The sequence below is a fragment of the Solea senegalensis genome, linkage group LG2 (assembly GCF_019176455.1).
Source record: "Solea senegalensis isolate Sse05_10M linkage group LG2, IFAPA_SoseM_1, whole genome shotgun sequence".
Taxonomy (NCBI): domain Eukaryota; kingdom Metazoa; phylum Chordata; class Actinopteri; order Pleuronectiformes; family Soleidae; genus Solea; species Solea senegalensis.
In genome coordinates this window covers 2,322,405-2,338,725 of record NC_058022.1, presented here as the reverse complement: position 1 = coordinate 2,338,725, position 16,321 = coordinate 2,322,405, and the positions used below count along the sequence as shown (strand labels likewise).

Genomic DNA, 16,321 nt, shown 5'->3' with positions numbered 1-16,321 from the left:
TGTTAGAGGAGAGATGACATCACATAAAAATAAGGTCATAAAAAAAACAATAAAACATAAAAATGTATTCTCCTAATATCCATTCCAGTCCAACTTTATTTGTAAAGCACTTTAAAACAACCACAGTGGACCAAAGAGCTGTGGAGAATAATAAATAAAGGACATAAAAGCTCACATGACATCAATTAAAAGACTTAAAACATGAACATCTGTGTCCAAATCCCAAAACAACACTTTTATTTGATTTTCTCAGTTCGTTGTTGGTCAGTCGATTGATTCCTGTCCGTCCGTCTGTCCCTCTGTCTGTGTGCAGGTGCTTCACCCGCTGCAGCAGCGTTTCCTCAACCTCATCAACCAGGAGAACTTTGCTCAGATCAGCCAACAGGAGGCCGTCAAGCAGGAGATCGTGGCCACGTTAGAGGCGCTGTGCGGCATCGCCGAGGCAACGCAGATCGACAACGTGGCCTCGCTCTTCTCCTTCCTCATGGACTTCCTGTCCAGCTGCATCGGCCTCATGGAGGTAAAGAAGATGAAGAAGAAGCCCAGAACGTCCTCGTCTTGTTAAAGCGAGGCTGTTTGTATGAATCTGTGGTCGAACTCACTCTCATGATTGTTGTTGTTGTTGTTGTTGCAGGTTTACAGCAACACACCTGAGACCGTCAACCTCATTATCGAGGTTTTCGTGGAAGTAGCTCACAAGCAGATCTGTTACCTGGGAGAGGTGAGCGAAGAACCGCACATGATACATGTTTTGAGTTAAAAACACAAACAATGACCTACCGAGCGTGACCAGAACACAAGAAGCTCTTGAAGACCCAGATCTTCCAAGAGCATCTTCTGTCCTAGCATCTCCTTCTGCACTCGCTTTGGATAAAGTCTGCTAAATGCTTAAATGTGAAATCAGCTGAGCTTTAGTCTGGACAGATGGGACGCTTCTGAACTGTCCAGCTTCACAACGTTGTCCGTCCATCTCAAAACAGGAGCAACATTTGGAGAGAGTTGTGCTGATTCGCAGCTAAAAACACTTCAGCTGGATACAAGGTCAGGCTGCCCAGGGAACCTCAATGATATACATTCTTCTTACTATTTTTAATGGAGCCTTACAAGACGGGAATGAGTAGGTGAAATTAGGGAGTCTGTGTCTGAACTGGTACATTCTGGTCTTAATGCCGATGAGAAGGAATATTTTCAGAATCAGAATCGTGTTTATTTCAAGGTAAAGCTATTACACAACATGAGGTATTTGTTCTGCAAAACAAGAGCACAAAACTGAACAAATGTTACAGAAATCTGTGCAGTTTGTGACTTGTGTGATGTGTAAGAACAGAAAACTAAAAAGGCTGTTTGTTGTGTAATGTCAGTGCTGGCCTGAGTGAGGGGAAGAAACTGTTTTTGTGGCCAGAGGTTTTGGTCCGGATGGACCTTAGTCTCTCCTCCCAGAGGGGAGGGGGGTCAAACTGTCCATGTCCAGGGTGGGAGGGGTCAGCCACAGTCTTCACTGTCCTCCTCAGAGTCCTGGAAGTGTATGGTTCCTCTCCACTGAGAGGATGGTTCACTGCAGTCTGGCCTGTAAATACACGATATGGACAAAAGCATTTGTCCACACCTGTTAACTATTGATTTCACTCAGGCTTTGGTCTCTAGACCTCTTGTCTCCAATGAAGCACAATCTCACGCTTCAGCATACCAAGACATTTTGGACAATGCTATGCTTCCAACTTTATGTTCGGGGAAGGTCCTTCTTCTCCATTCCAACGCGACTGTGTCCCAGAGCACAAAGACATGGTTTGTGAAAGAACTTGACGAGGCCCCACACAGAGCCCTGACCTCAACCATGGAGCTGGAAGAACAGAGATCGTGAGCCAGAACCTTCTCGTCCAACATCAGAGCCTGACCTCATAAATGCTCTACAGACATGAATGAACATAGAAACACTTTTTTTACAAAACCTTGAGGAAAGTCTTCCGAGAAGAAGAGTGGAAGCTGTTCTAAAGTCCTGGTCCTGTCGGTGTAGCGGTCAGTTTCTGCTCCTCCTGACACTCGTGTGTTTTCTTCTCGTCCTCTCGCTCAGACGAAGTCCATGAAGCTGTACGAGGCCTGTCTGACGCTGCTGCAGGTTTACTCCAAGAACAACCAGTGTCGGAAGCGGAACGACGCCTCGGCCGAGGAGGACCAGTACCAGGACCTGCTGCTCATCATGGAGCTGCTCACCAACCTGCTCTCCAAAGAGTTCATCGACTTCAGCGACACAGGTCGGTTCCCTCGGTGTCTGAAGTGTCCTTGATCCTCCTCGTCTGTCTCTCCAGTTCAGTGAGATTGAACATTTTTTTGTTTTTATCTGTTTAAGACGAAGTGTTTAGAAATCAGGACCAGGGAACGCCGGCTACTAATCGGACTGTGTCGGCAGCAGATGTGGTTCTTTACGGTGTCAATATTGTTCTTCCGCTCATGTCTCAGGATCTGCTCAAGGTAAAAAAAACTACACAACGTGGATTATTTATTTTAAATATATGGCTGAGGTTGAGATGTGTCACATTAATCTTCTTCCTCCTCGTCCAGTTTCCGTCCCTGTGTAACCAGTACTACAAGCTCATCACCTTCATCTGTGAGATCTTCCCAGAGAAGATCCCTCAGCTGCCAGAGGAACTCTTCAAGAGCCTCATGTTCTCCCTGGAGCTGGGCATGACTTCGTATCCTTTAACCTCAGAAACGTTGGGAAGCAGCTAAAAAGTGCTTTAATTCACCAGATCTGTGTTTTATTTTGACAGATTAAGGCATTAAACGATAATTCTGAAGTAAAACCAGACCAGAAATCACAAGAAATAAATACCAATCTTTTTATTTTCAGATTTACACACTTAATTTTAACAATCTGAGGTCCTAGAAGCATAATTTTAGAGTCTTTCTTCTCTTCACTTCACTTTTTTAGACTGCAAATCACAAATAATCAGTTTCATGCTCGTTTTATCAAATTCAACAAACATCTGTCTGCGTTTATGTTATTTTAATGAATTAAAGCATTAAAAACAAGTTAATTCTTAAGTCTGTGACGCATCTTTTTCCATGTAACTAAATTTTCTAGACCACAAATCACTATCTAATCTAATCTCAGTTTTAATTTTATTTTGACAAATAAACATATTAAAAAAAGTCATTCTTATGTCCTAGAAGCTGTAAACCAGAACACAAACTACAAATAATTAAAGCTTCATGCTCATAGTATCTACATATTTTTGTTTTAGAATGTTATTTTAATGAATTAAAGCATTAAAAGACATTAATTCTTAAGTCCTTGAAGCATAAGTTATGAGTAAACTATAAACTAAACTATATTTGTTAGACTGTAAATCACAGATTTATGCTCATAATGTTAAAATAAACACCAACCTTTCTTTTCTCAATTTAAAAATGTAAATGCTCATCAGCTCATGTTTAAATAAAGTTTATTATTTATTATTATAGCACAAAATACAGTCAAACATATAAATTAAAATTAAAGTTATTGAGTAAAACAGCCTCTTTTTTTATATTTTAATGTTATTTGACATTATTTTCTGAATTATTTCATCAGAACCAAAACTATCATTGCAGAAGAGACACTTTAGTGTTTATTTTCTTGGCCTCAGTGACGTTCGTGTCAGAAATCCTCGCTGTTTCTGCTGCAGCTGCACATTTTCCTCATGTTTGTTTTTGTTTGTTATTTTTGCTCGTTTGTTTACCTTAACGTTGTTTTGTCAGGATGAGTTCAGAGATCAGTCAGCTGTGTTTAGAAGCGTTGTCTCCTCTGGCCGAACAATGCGCCAAAAACCAGGAGAAGGACACGCCCCTTTTCGTTGCCACGCGTCACTTCCTCAAAGTACAAAAAAATCCATGTCCAACGTGCAACTGTGATGATTTATTTACCTAAAAAGGCTCAGTTTGTCTTTTTTTAATATATTTTCTTTTTAGATTTAAAGAAATGTGTAATATAACACACGTTAACTGTGTAATTACATGTATTATTATACTGTACTTTACTGTAAAGGTTTCATTAGAGCCGGTGAGATTTGAAAAGAAAACTTTGAAATCAGGATTTTTGTTTGTTTCTTTTCTTTTATAGTAAAATGTCTGTCTCTGTTTTTTTTCCCCCTCTCTGTCTTCAGTTGGTGTTTGACATGCTGGTCCTGCAAAAACACAACACAGAGATGACGGTGGCAGCAGGAGAAGCTCTTTACACACTCGTGTGCCTGCACCAGGTGAGTGAGTGAGTGAGTGAATGAATGAGAGAGTAGTGGTGTTAGAACTGTATGATGGAAAGGCTCCATTAGTGGCTCAGCTGTTTGGCAGCTAAAAGCTTTTTACATGACTGAACTCTTTCTTTTTTAAATGGATGTGTTGATCTTTCTCATTTATAAAATAGTCAAACACAGACTTTGTTCTGTCTTGTTGTTGCTGCACAAACACAAATGTTAGTTACTTGTTGATTTTGTCACAAAACAAAAGTCTGGGGTGACTTTTAATGTTTGTTTGTTTCTGTTTTTCCACAAAAAAACACACTTAAATCAACCAAACACATCAACTTCTCCCTCATGTTTAAGGACAATAAACAAGTCTCAACTGTTTTTACTGAACTGTGGCGCCCTCTTGTGTCCGCTCTGTACAAACACGGCTTTGGTTCTTTTACTGCTTTTTATCCTTTTTTTGTAACAATAAATCAAAGTGAATATTGTTAGTTTTTTGTTTTGTTTCTTTAGGGTAAGTTAGACTTAAGGGGGAATGTCATCGGTTATTTTTCTGTAATTTTTGACAAATTAATCTATGACTGACAGATAGATAGATAGATAGATAAGAAAACCTTATCTAGCTATAAAGCGTCTAGCTAGCTATTTTACTAGATTTCTAGATTGATAGATAGATTACAAGACTCATTAACTGGTTATGTATAAGAAATAGAAAAATAGAAGGTAAAAGCTAGAGTACGAAATAAGATATAATATATAGACGCAAAGTATTTAACATTTTTGGACAGTGATCCTTTAAACAAGGTAAATTTCTACTGCAGGTTTATTTTTACCCAATCCCTAAGTAACCACCTTTTCTTTAGTTTTAATATTTAGTCCAATACTCAACAAAATCACTGGATCAGATGTTGGAAAAGGCAAAATATACAATTTAATACAATCAATCATGAACTACGTTGCAATATTCACTTATTTTTTAGTAAATTAAACAAGTTCTCTGACGTTTCAGCTTCTTAAATGTGACTATTTGCTCCCAATAACGAGGAAAATCATTTAAACTGAATGATTTTCAGTTATTTTTCAACACTTCCTGACATTTTATGGACCAAACAACTAATTTTAACTACTAAATTAATAGAGAAACTAATGAACAGATTAATTGATGTTGAAAATAATAATTTAATTCACTTCACAGCAGTGGATTGAAACAGATTGATGCGTATTTTCTTAAAACTCTGCACCGCATTTTAACTTAAAAAAGCCACGTTTTTGTTGACGCTTCTCTGATTCTCTGTCTCGCTCTGTCTCGCTGTCCTCCCTCAGGCGGAATACTCAGAGCTGGTGGAGACTCTGCTCTCGTCTCAAAGAGACGCCGTCATCTACCAGCGACTCGCCGACGCCTTCAACAAGTTGACGGCGAGCAGCACGCCGCCCACCATGGACCGCAAGCAGAAGGTCGCCTTCCTCAAGAGCCTGGAGGAGTTTGTGGCCAACGTCGGCGGACTGCTCTGCGTCAAATAACCACTGGAAAACCACCTCTGCCTCGGAAAACACGCCCCCAACTTTGTCCCAATGAACTATGGGTAACAGAGAAAGAGACAGAGAGACAGCTCTGAGGACTTTGTCTCTGCAGAGGAGGAGGAGGGACGACACCATCTCATGTCTGAATGTTGACTCCACCTCAATAGATTTTCTTTATTTTTCTTTTAACTGTTGCATCCACTCGACCTCCATCCTGTGTCCCCGCCCCCAAAAAAGCATGATTGACAGACTGGACGTTAATGATGAAGCTGTTGCCATGGAGACTGAACTGCAGAGCAGACAGACTCAGTAGAAAGGTTCCTATCCAGTTGTCGAGGGGCGGAGCAACAGCAGCTGATGGTGATGGGGTCGTTGTGCTCCACATCCTTTCACCTCCACACACACACACACACAGGTTCACACAGTCATTCATTCATTTGGACAGCCTTAAAAAAAGCATTATCCCTTACCTTAACCAGTTAATGTTTAACCCCTAACCTTTACTGAATTCCTTTTTAAATATGACGTTCTGCTTCATTAGGACCAGGTTTTGGTCTCCATGAGGACTACTGGTCCTGATGAGGTCCTCAAGAGGCGACAAATACAAGAAAAAGAGGGTCAAACAAGTGGCTGCTTTTGAACAGGAAAGTTTTTCTTCAAGATTTTGTTGATGAATGTAGTGAAGTCTTTGTGACACACACACACACACAGGTTCACTTAGATATCCTTTTAATAATTTACATTCATGAGGACAACACTAATGATCCTGTGTTTTGTCAGAAAAGGTCCCCAAGATGTAACAAATACAAGAAAACACACACTTCAATTTAACTGTTGTTTCATACACACAGGTTCACATACTCATCCTTTTAAGGACTCTGCATTGATCTCCATTCATTCTGACAACGCTAATGGTCCTCACAAGGTCAGTGTTTTTGTGAGAAAAGGTCCTCAAGGGGTAACAGATACAAGAAAACACACTTTATTTGAACAGTTCACACACACACACACACGGGTTCATGTAGCTATCCTTTTAAAGACTCTACATTGATTCAGATGTTATTGATCCTGTTCAAGAAATTCAAGAAAACACACTTTATTTTAATGTTTTCACACACACACACACACGTAGGTTAACTGAACTTTTAAAGACTCCACATTGATTTTCAATCATTCGGACAGTTCTGGTCTTGACGAGGTCTGTGTTTTTGTCCTCAGGAGGTAACAAATACAAGAAAACACACACACACATTGACCTGTTCGTTCCCACAGTGCCTTTGTCTTGTTGATTGTTTAACATGCATTAGTGTGTGTGTGTGTGCCTGTATGCGCGCACACGTCATGTCGTACATGAAGTGACCATAGACTTGGACATAATTAAAAACTCAGTAGCAGTCAGCCACCAGGGGGCGACACAAAAACTTCCCTCAATCTCTTGTTTCAGCTCTTTTTCGCTGAATCATTATTCAATTCCTAATTAATTAGCATTCATTTGAAGTAAATTAGACGGCCCATGTGATTGGACACCAGGTTTGATTGACAGCTGGTGTCGTCCAATAAGGAATTTCTGCTTTAAAAAAACTGTTCAAATCCTGAATCTTGCGTCTTTTAAACAAGACGGCGTCCATTTTATGAACCGTCTCTGTAAACCGACATGAATGTCCACTACAGCGCGCGCACACGCGTAACGTTGCCATGACGACAAAGGCGTGATAGCCCAGCAGCACAGCTGTTTGTTTTACGGGGCTCATTGAATGAATCACATAGCACAGGAGGGCGGTGTTTGTTTGTTTGTTTGTTGATGACGAGGAGAAGAAGAAGCAGCAGATAGATCGTGTTTCACTTGGGTGTACATATACAGTATATATACATAGATATATAACGGTGAAATGTACGAGAAGAGAAGCGGACTGAAGTGTTTTTATACGCCAGCAGAGGGCGCCAAGAGTTCATCAGTGTATGAATTCAGCGGAAGAGGGAGCAACTTTCTCTGTGTTGATGTATTTTCTTTTATTTTTTTTGTTCGCAGTTTGTTTTTTGTCATTGTTGTTGTTGGATTGTAGTATTACGTCGTCGCAGGCGCCCCCTTGTGGACAGACAGACCTGCAAGACGCAGCGGGATTTCTAAAGTTTAGCAGATAAATTTCACTCTTCATCATCATCATTTTCACACTGGATTGAAGCAGAGACTGTTGACGGGCAGCAATAACAAAACCAAAAATAAAAAAGGAGCAGAGCCACTCGCTGACGCAGCAACCTGGTTTATTGTAGAACGGCTGTTAATTTTGTTTATTTTGTTGTTTTTGTTAATGAAGTGTAAAAGTGTACATAAAGTTATTGTATAAAATGTTGTCGTGGCCTCTGCTTTTTTTCCCCCTTCACTCGTGTCCTCGTCTCTTTATAACGTCTTTTATCTACTTTATTAATAAAGATATGCTTTTATCTATCTTTATGCTTTTGTGACACAGGAGTCATCGTAAGTATTTTACACAGTGATTTATTATTTTAAAAAAAATGATTGTGTTGTGTATAAACAATAAAATCAATAGTAAAAGTATAGTATGTGGGAGTTAGAGGACATGGTGAATTATATAGCCCAGAATAAACAAGAAGTCAAAACCTGATTTAGATTTATTAAATTCTGATTTCAGAATGATTGTTCTCAAAAAACATGCCTGTGTTAGATTTAAGACGATAAACCTTGAAAATAACTGATGCTAAAGATTATTCTGATATTAAAAACAGTATAACCTTAGTTTTATTTAGTTTTATTAACTAAATATTAATATTTCACGCGTGTTTAATTTAGAATATAAATAATTTAAGTAGGTGATTATCTACACAAGAGCATTAGGGCCAAGGGTTTTTTTTGGAAACATTATAAAAATTAAAGCAGAATCATGATTTAAATCTCAGAATTTAATCTGATTCAAGTTGTTTTATTTAATTTTGTTGCCAAGTGTTTAAATCAAATCTAAAATAATGTAATATATTTACATGTGGTTCTAATCCTAGTCCTCTTCCAAATTGTTTTGGGAAAAAATGTCAGAATTCTGACAATAATCTCTTGTGGCCCAAATCCTAATCTTCCACATTGTGTTTGGGAAATCATAATCCTTTAATCTCAGAATTCATGGCCAACGTTGTTGTTTTTATTACTTTGTGTCCAGTTTTGTTTTTTCATGTGACCCTAATCCTCTTCCGTATCTAAAAATCCTTTCCGATCATCTATTTATTTTTCGTTTGACTTTTTTTTTTTTCATTCTGACGGACGGAACCGAACGTTCTGCCTTACGTCATCATCCTGAGACATTTGTACAGTTTTATTTTTACGTTTGTTTGTTTTTTTTTGCTGATGTTCATTAACAGACTGTATAATTTGTGTGATTCTGACTTAAAAATAGTAGACAAATAAGTCCTTTCCGAACATTAAAACATGATGGTTTAACTTTTTTGTCCCACGGCATGAGCCGTACTCCCTGCTACAACGTCATCAGCCTGCGACACAACAAAACAGCACTCGGTTTTTTGCGGCGGAGACAGAAAAATGTTCGTTTGTGTGTAAATTTTATTCTTTTTAATTCGTTTTAACGGCAAATTATTTACAGAAACAACGCGAAGTTTGTCCTTGTCCTTTTGTTGTTGTTGTTTATTCAAACACACGGTGTCACAGTTGGAACGGTTTACGACAGAATGACGATAAAAAAGTAAGTTTGTATTGTAAGTAAGTATTGTTATATAAAGTAACAATACTGTAAATTAAACATTTTAACATGTGAATGAATTTAAATAATTCAAATTATATTTAATATTCTGTTATGTTTCCTCTTTGTTGGCATATTTTCCTCATGTGCAGCTGTTTATATCTTCTTTAACATCTTAATTTAAAGGTCTTAAAACATTTATATTGCTTTTAAACCATATTTTATATTTCTTAAATTTTTAAACTTATACACAATAATGTCCCAGTTTAATCTCTTGAATTCCCTCTTTTTTTGAAAAATATATTTAAAATCAGTACAATATAGATTATTATTATTATTATTATTATTATTATTATTACGATTAGAGGTTAATATCATATTATTAAATGTAGTCATGGCATCATTAGCAGAAATGCATAGAAACCAAAAATAATTCTTAAAAAGTTTATTTTGCTCAATGAGATGTTTAAATGTTGTACGTTTTAAGTATTTAGATGTAAATATTTAATGTGTTGATTTTCCTGTCTCTGCAATTGAACTCCTCACTTTTTCTTCACTTCTAATATTTTCTTTCATTTTCAGGTAATCCCTGTGTCACAGCGTCTTATTCTTCTTCCGCTTCCTCTTCTTCGCCGTCATGAGCGACAGCGACGACGATGACGTCCCCGCGCTCTCTGCTCACACGCTCGCCGCCCTGCAGGAGTTTTACACTGAGACCTGGTCTGGTTCAGATCTCAGCAGCTCGACGCAGTCGGACCAGTTTGCAGTGGGAGCAGTGGAGGAGGACTGGGTGAGGGACAAGAGACACTGGTTCTGTTTTTTTTACTGATTATTCAGCAGTGAAAATGAGGATATGGTGTCATGCTGTATTAGTGTCTGACTGAAATATGATAAGTAAAATTATTATATTATAATCTCTCTTCCTCAGAGGATGAGTCAGTTCTGGTACAGTGATGAAACAGCGACTCGTTTAGCTGAAGAGGTCGTACGAGAGGCTGGAGAGGGAGGCAGGTAACACAACACACACACACACACACACACACACACACACACACACACACACACACACGTTTGTAGAGCATTCATAGACATAATGCATTTCTCAGCCCATTACCTTAACCTAACCTTTACCCTAAACCTAAAATCAGGTCTTAACCCTGAAAAAGACATTTTTAGGGCTGTCAGAATGTGAGGACCAGCCAAAATGTCCTCACTTCCTTAGCTGTATAATATTTTTTTGTCCTCACAAAGATACCCATACAAGAAGACACACACAGGGTCGTTAAAGCTTCGCCCTCATGTGTCCTCTCTGTCCGTCTCTGTCCCTCAGGATCGCGTGTGTGAGTTCTCCCAGCGTTTATCAGAAGCTGAAGCAGGGCGTCGTGGACGGTTCTCAGCGAGTGTCCGCCGTCGTCTTCGAGTACGACCGGCGCTTCGCCGCCTACGGGGACGACTTCGTCTTCTACGACTACAACGAGCCGCTGTCCTTCTCCGCCGACGTCCCTCCTCGGAGCTTCGCCGTAGTCTTGGCCGACCCTCCGTACCTGTCTGAGGAATGTCTGAGGAAAGTGGCCAAAACCATCAAATACCTGAGTCAAAGTAAAGTTCTGCTGTGCACAGGTGAGACCAGGGGACACCAGGGGACACCAGGGGACACATGGGTCTTATTATTGTCTTCTCTGACAACTTCAACCTAAAACTAACATTCTGTGTCCCATGTAACTACATGTTAAAGCAGAGGTGTCAATCTCAATGCATTTTATGCATAATATCAAGTTGTTTCTGTAATTTTTTATATATATCAATGTGTTTTTATTGTGAACTCTATATCATTCCATATCAATGCAACTACTTTGATTTTGAATTTCTGTAAGAATGGCATCACAAATGTTGTTATTGCAACATCACGATGGAATATCGGGATTATAATTTTAAGATAATTCTATGAAAATTGCTTTTTCCTCAAAAAGCCACTTGAAGGGCGCCCCCTACTGGCATATGTTAGAACATTGTGGATAAAAACATGTGAAAAAAATGTTTTTATTTAAGGAAGTAACAAAGTAAATTAATCGCGATAATTAATTAAGCAGTTTGAGTGTTTTTTTAAGGATGATTAAGTTGATAAAAGTTTTCTGATTATTCACCTTCTTAAATGTGAATATTCTCTTTGTTAGTTTCTAGTTTCCATTTTACAAAATAATTTTGGTTTGGGTTTTTTTTACATTATTTTTGAATTTTTGGGAAACAAACACATAAAATTGTATTCAACTTATCAAATTTCATTCTTTATTCATAATTATATATCATATTGTGGACAAATGTGTCTAATTTCATATAATGCAAAAACAAAAGCAGCTTTTTTTTTTCAGCTTCTTAAATGTGAATAATTTGTGGGTGTTTTTTCTCCATATAAGAAAAGAGAGCATTTAAATCGATCAACATTTTTTGACACACAATTTATTCAATAAGAAATATATAATATTTTACAGGCGTTTTTGGGAAGGTGACATTTTCTGCTGATAGGAACAAATTAGTATTTTTTTGTGTGTTTTTTTTTAGAAATCTGCAAAAAAATAACAATGCATCAGGATCAATGTTTCTGCTAATCATTGATCCATTATCCCAGGGCCTAATAACAATTATTATAAAATTCTCCTGGTAATGTGTTTTATGGAATTTAGTGTAGTTTCTTTTAGTTTTTTTCCAATAAAAAACATACATATAAAAAAACATATATATATATATACAGTATTAATATTGGATATGTATATTTCAGGCTGAATTAGTTTTAAAAGACTGACTCATTTGAAGTGGAAAAAGAAATATGAATATATATTTTTACAGCAGTTTTTGTGAAGGTGACATTTTCTGCCTCTAGGAACAAATTAGTAAGTTTAAAAAAAAAAAAAAATCTGATACTACAAATAAATAACAATGCATCAAAAAAGGGATTTCTGCCTATCATTGACCATCCCAGGGCTTTGAAATGTATTTTTTGGAAATTATTGTAGGTGAATTCTTTTGCCGCTAGGAACAAATTTGTAAGTTTTTTAAAGAACAATAAGTTATTTGCTGTTATTTCTGCAGCGTTTTACACCAGATGTTTATGTTTATGTTAATTATTTGTTGTGTTGTGTTGCAGGTGAGGTGATGGAGACTTTGGCCAAAGAACTTCTGGACGTGACAAAATGCCGCTTTCTGCCCAAACACAACAGAAACTTGTCCAACGAGTTCCGCTGCTTCGTCAACTATCCTACTCGCCTGTTGTCCTGCTAAGGACACGTGAACCTGATTCAAAGACACTTGATTTACTGGATTTATGACTGTTGGAATGAAATAAGTTTATCCAAAAACACCCACTCATGTAGCAAATGGTGTGGAATCTGCTCAATGTAGTTCAGATCTTGGATATTCTGTAGCTTGTTTAAAGGTACAACATAAAAAAATGCAACTTAAGCATTTTGGTTTGTATCGAACATTTCTTTAGGGGAGAAATGTTCTTTTAAAGGTGGAGGTGTTGGGACCCCAGGGTCGTGACTGCTTCCTCCCTGTGTGTAGTGTCTGCATGCTAGTGTGAGATGGGTTGCAGGTGTGCATGTTTTGAGTGAATGACCTGTGTGAGTGAGTCTCGGGTGGATCCTGCATGGAAGGAATCCGAGTAAGAGTCCTGAACATCCCAGCTGCAGTGGACTTCCTCAAATGACTCACAGCCAGACATTTTGCGCTTGATTTTAATAACCCTTTAAAATGGTTTGTTTGACGTGTTGCTGGTGGTTTCTTGGGAGTTGAGAAGAGGGAGTCTCATTATTCATGTTGTGATAAAGGTTTTCCCCGAGGCCTGGTCGTAACAATAGTCATAATGAAGTTAATATCCAAAAAAAAGTTCTATGAATCGTCAAACCGGTCCCAAATCAGTCAGTGTTTTTTTTTTAAAAACTCACCTGGAGAAACTGAAGACCACCAAGAAATTCAGATCAAGTTCATCAGGACAGAATTTCACAGAACTTTAAGCTCATGCTGTAAGAATTCTGACATCTGTGGCTGTGTTTACTTTTTCCATCAGTAGGAGGCAGTAATTGATCACTTCATAGACAGTAAAGCAGGGCTTTTATTGTGTAAAACAGTTGTTTTATTGTCATGTTGTCATTTATTTGTGTTGATGTAGAGACATCTGCTGCCCTCTGGAGGTACATATGAGTTTGCTTGTGCAGCAGAAAAGTTCTTTGGATAAATGGACACTTGACAAAATTGTCTTCTTCAGAGTTTCTTCTTCTCTCTGCTGGATTTTTAGGTGTTTTGGACACAATAGCATTAAAAACACATGTTTCATTAGTGTCCACATCAGATTTGACTAAATATAACCAAGAACAATAGTGGATTTTTGAAAAATACCCAATAAGGTCTGTTTTTTTATGCTGTCCAAATTTCCTGCATGCATCAGTTTAACCAGTTTATCTTCATTTTTATTTTATGGTGTCATATTAAAGAAAAAAACAAAACATTATGGTAATTTTGATTTTGTTTGTGCAGCAGAAATCTGTCATCTGTCTTAATCCCAGAGATTAAAACCATTTTTCTGTACATGTGCTATGTAAATTAAAGATACAGTGTGTAAAAGTGTGTTCTTGTAGTCTTCAGTTAGCGTCAAAACTCAAAGGTTGTTTTAATAATTTGTCAATTGTGGGCTACTGTAAAGACATGATGCTCCAAAATGGCTGCCTCTGTGGAGCTGATCTGGCTCAGGGTATAAATATGGAAGCTCATTCTGGGGTAAATTTCCTTTCACACTTTCTTCCGTGGTGCTTTGAGTCGTCGGACTTTGACCTCCACTCTGTCCAGACTCTGGTTGCTCTTGTGTCTTGTATCCCTCGGCTTGTCCAGCAGCTTGGGGACACACGTGCAGCCCACAGCCACAGAGACGTAGTCCTCGGTGTAGGTGTGTCGCCCGGCGACTTTTTTTGACTGATTTTGAACGACATACTAAACTATGACTTTTTTGAGTCATTTTGACGACATACTATACTATGACTTTTTTGAGTCATTTTGGACGACATGCTATACAGTGACTTTTTTCACAGATTTTGGACAACATACTAAACTATGACTTTTTGGACAGATTTTTGATGACATACTATACTGACTATGACATACTAAACTATGAATTTTTCAACTGATTTTGGACGACATACTATACTATGACTTTTTTGTCTCATTTTGGACGACATATTGTACTATGACTTTTTGACTCATTTTGGACGACATACTATACTATGACTTTTTTCACTGATTTTGGACAACATACTATACTATGACTTTTTTGTCTCATTTTGGACAACATACTAAACTATGACTTTTTGGACTGATTTTTGACGACATACTATACAATGTCACTTTTTGGATCTATTAAATTAAACTATGACATTTTTGTCACATATTGGACGACATACTAAACTATGACATTTTTGACAAATTTTGGACGACATACTAAACTATGACATTTTTGACAAATTTTGGACTAAACTATGAATTTTTTGTCACATTTTAGAAGACATACTAAACTATGACATTTTGGTCACATTTTAGACGACAAACTAAACTATGACATTTTTGTCACATTTTAGACGACATACTAAAGTATGACATTTTTGTCACATTTAAGACGACATACTAAACTATGACATTTTTGTCACATTTGGATCTATTATACTAAATTATGACTTTTTTGTCGCATTTTGGATAACATACTAACCTATGACGTTTTAGTCACATTTTGGACCACATACTAAATTATGACTTTTTTGTCGCATTTTGGATAATATACTAACCTATGACATTTTTGTCACATTTTGGACGACATACTAAACTATGAGTTTTTTGTCACATTTTGGACGACATACTAAACTATAACTTTTTTGTCACATTTTGGACGACATACTAAACAACAATGTCAGGCATGATCAAAATTTCATCATAGTTATTAATGTTTCATGGTTAGATAACATTTTATTATGTTCACATTCATTCATTCAAACATGACCTTTAATTATATTAATGTGACTGTTTTTTAAATAAACTTGTGTCTATCATTTGGGTGTTTTTATTGTTTCCTCTGAATAAAAGTCTTTGTCATGACGTCACTGACACCTGCTGCTCACACGTGGAACTGTAGCTCATTATTATGAATCAGTTTTATCAAATAGAGAAATGTAATTACATATTTATCTGACTTCATATTTAACAGACATGAAAATAGCAAATAATAACAAATAAATTATAAAACAAAATGAATACATTTCACATATTTAACACGTTAAAAAAATATAATCTATATATTTTAAGAGAATTTCATTCTTACTGTTTAGTGCCTTTTTGTGCAAATATTTCACAAAAATAACTTTTAACATGTTTGAATGTTTTTCTTTGTATATTTTGACAAAACTTTAATGTAATTGATCTAAAAGTTGAAAGAAGCTGAAACAGTCAGTCATCTTTTGAATGAATGAGTGAATCTACACAAACATCATTTCTGCTGCTGGGTGACAGAGTGAACGAGTGACAGAGTGAATCACTGTTAGACTTTTACAACGGGAAAGTGAAGTTTATAAACCACCAAAACCAGAAAAAAAATCAGTGATTTTAACGTCGCACACACACACACACACAGGAGTTGTTGATCCTCTGCTGCCTCCATCACTAAGTTCTAATGTTTTATTTTGTAACTTCGGCTTTTGAAAAACTTTCAGATCAACATTCAGATTGACCTCAGTGACACAAAGTGACCACACGAGGCAGCAGTAGACCAGCAGCTAAAATCACTGGTGTTCTCTCTGGGGTTTGGTGTGGGAGAGTGAGCGGTTTACAAACTTCACTTTCCTG

General features: G+C 37.2%; 2 protein-coding genes across 2 annotated transcripts in view; both read left to right on the top strand.

The window, feature by feature from the left end:
• The window catches only part of xpo4 (exportin 4), a 66,581-nt gene extending 58,489 nt beyond the window's left edge, over positions 1-8,092 (top strand). Inside the window, exons 17-24 of the mRNA XM_044016458.1 lie at positions 314-520; positions 635-721; positions 2,072-2,252; positions 2,348-2,469; positions 2,560-2,690; positions 3,739-3,856; positions 4,143-4,235; positions 5,544-8,092. Of these exons, the coding sequence (XP_043872393.1) occupies positions 314-520; positions 635-721; positions 2,072-2,252; positions 2,348-2,469; positions 2,560-2,690; positions 3,739-3,856; positions 4,143-4,235; positions 5,544-5,741 (1,137 nt within the window). The 3' untranslated portion in view covers positions 5,742-8,092. The remainder of the gene's footprint in view (positions 1-313; positions 521-634; positions 722-2,071; positions 2,253-2,347; positions 2,470-2,559; positions 2,691-3,738; positions 3,857-4,142; positions 4,236-5,543) is intronic.
• A 1,146-nt stretch (positions 8,093-9,238) lies between these two features.
• Positions 9,239-14,065, top strand: eef1akmt1 (EEF1A lysine methyltransferase 1). Its single transcript, XM_044048369.1, has 5 exons — positions 9,239-9,448; positions 10,028-10,235; positions 10,374-10,456; positions 10,776-11,065; positions 12,588-14,065. The coding sequence occupies exons 2-5, from the start codon at positions 10,083-10,085 to the stop codon at positions 12,719-12,721; spliced, it is 660 nt and encodes a 219-aa protein (XP_043904304.1). The 5' UTR covers positions 9,239-9,448; positions 10,028-10,082; the 3' UTR covers positions 12,722-14,065.
• The last annotated feature ends 2,256 nt before the right edge of the window (positions 14,066-16,321 follow it).

Excerpts from the sequence above, each read along its gene's own strand:
- eef1akmt1 (XM_044048369.1), top strand. The coding sequence starts at position 10,083 with ATGAGCGACAGCGACGACGATGACGTCCCCGCGCTCTCTGCTCACACG. Across the intron at positions 10,236-10,373 it reads GAGCAGTGGAGGAGGACTGG|AGGATGAGTCAGTTCTGGTA; the intron begins GTGAGGGACAAG and ends TCTCTTCCTCAG. Across the intron at positions 11,066-12,587 it reads TAAAGTTCTGCTGTGCACAG|GTGAGGTGATGGAGACTTTG; the intron begins GTGAGACCAGGG and ends GTTGTGTTGCAG.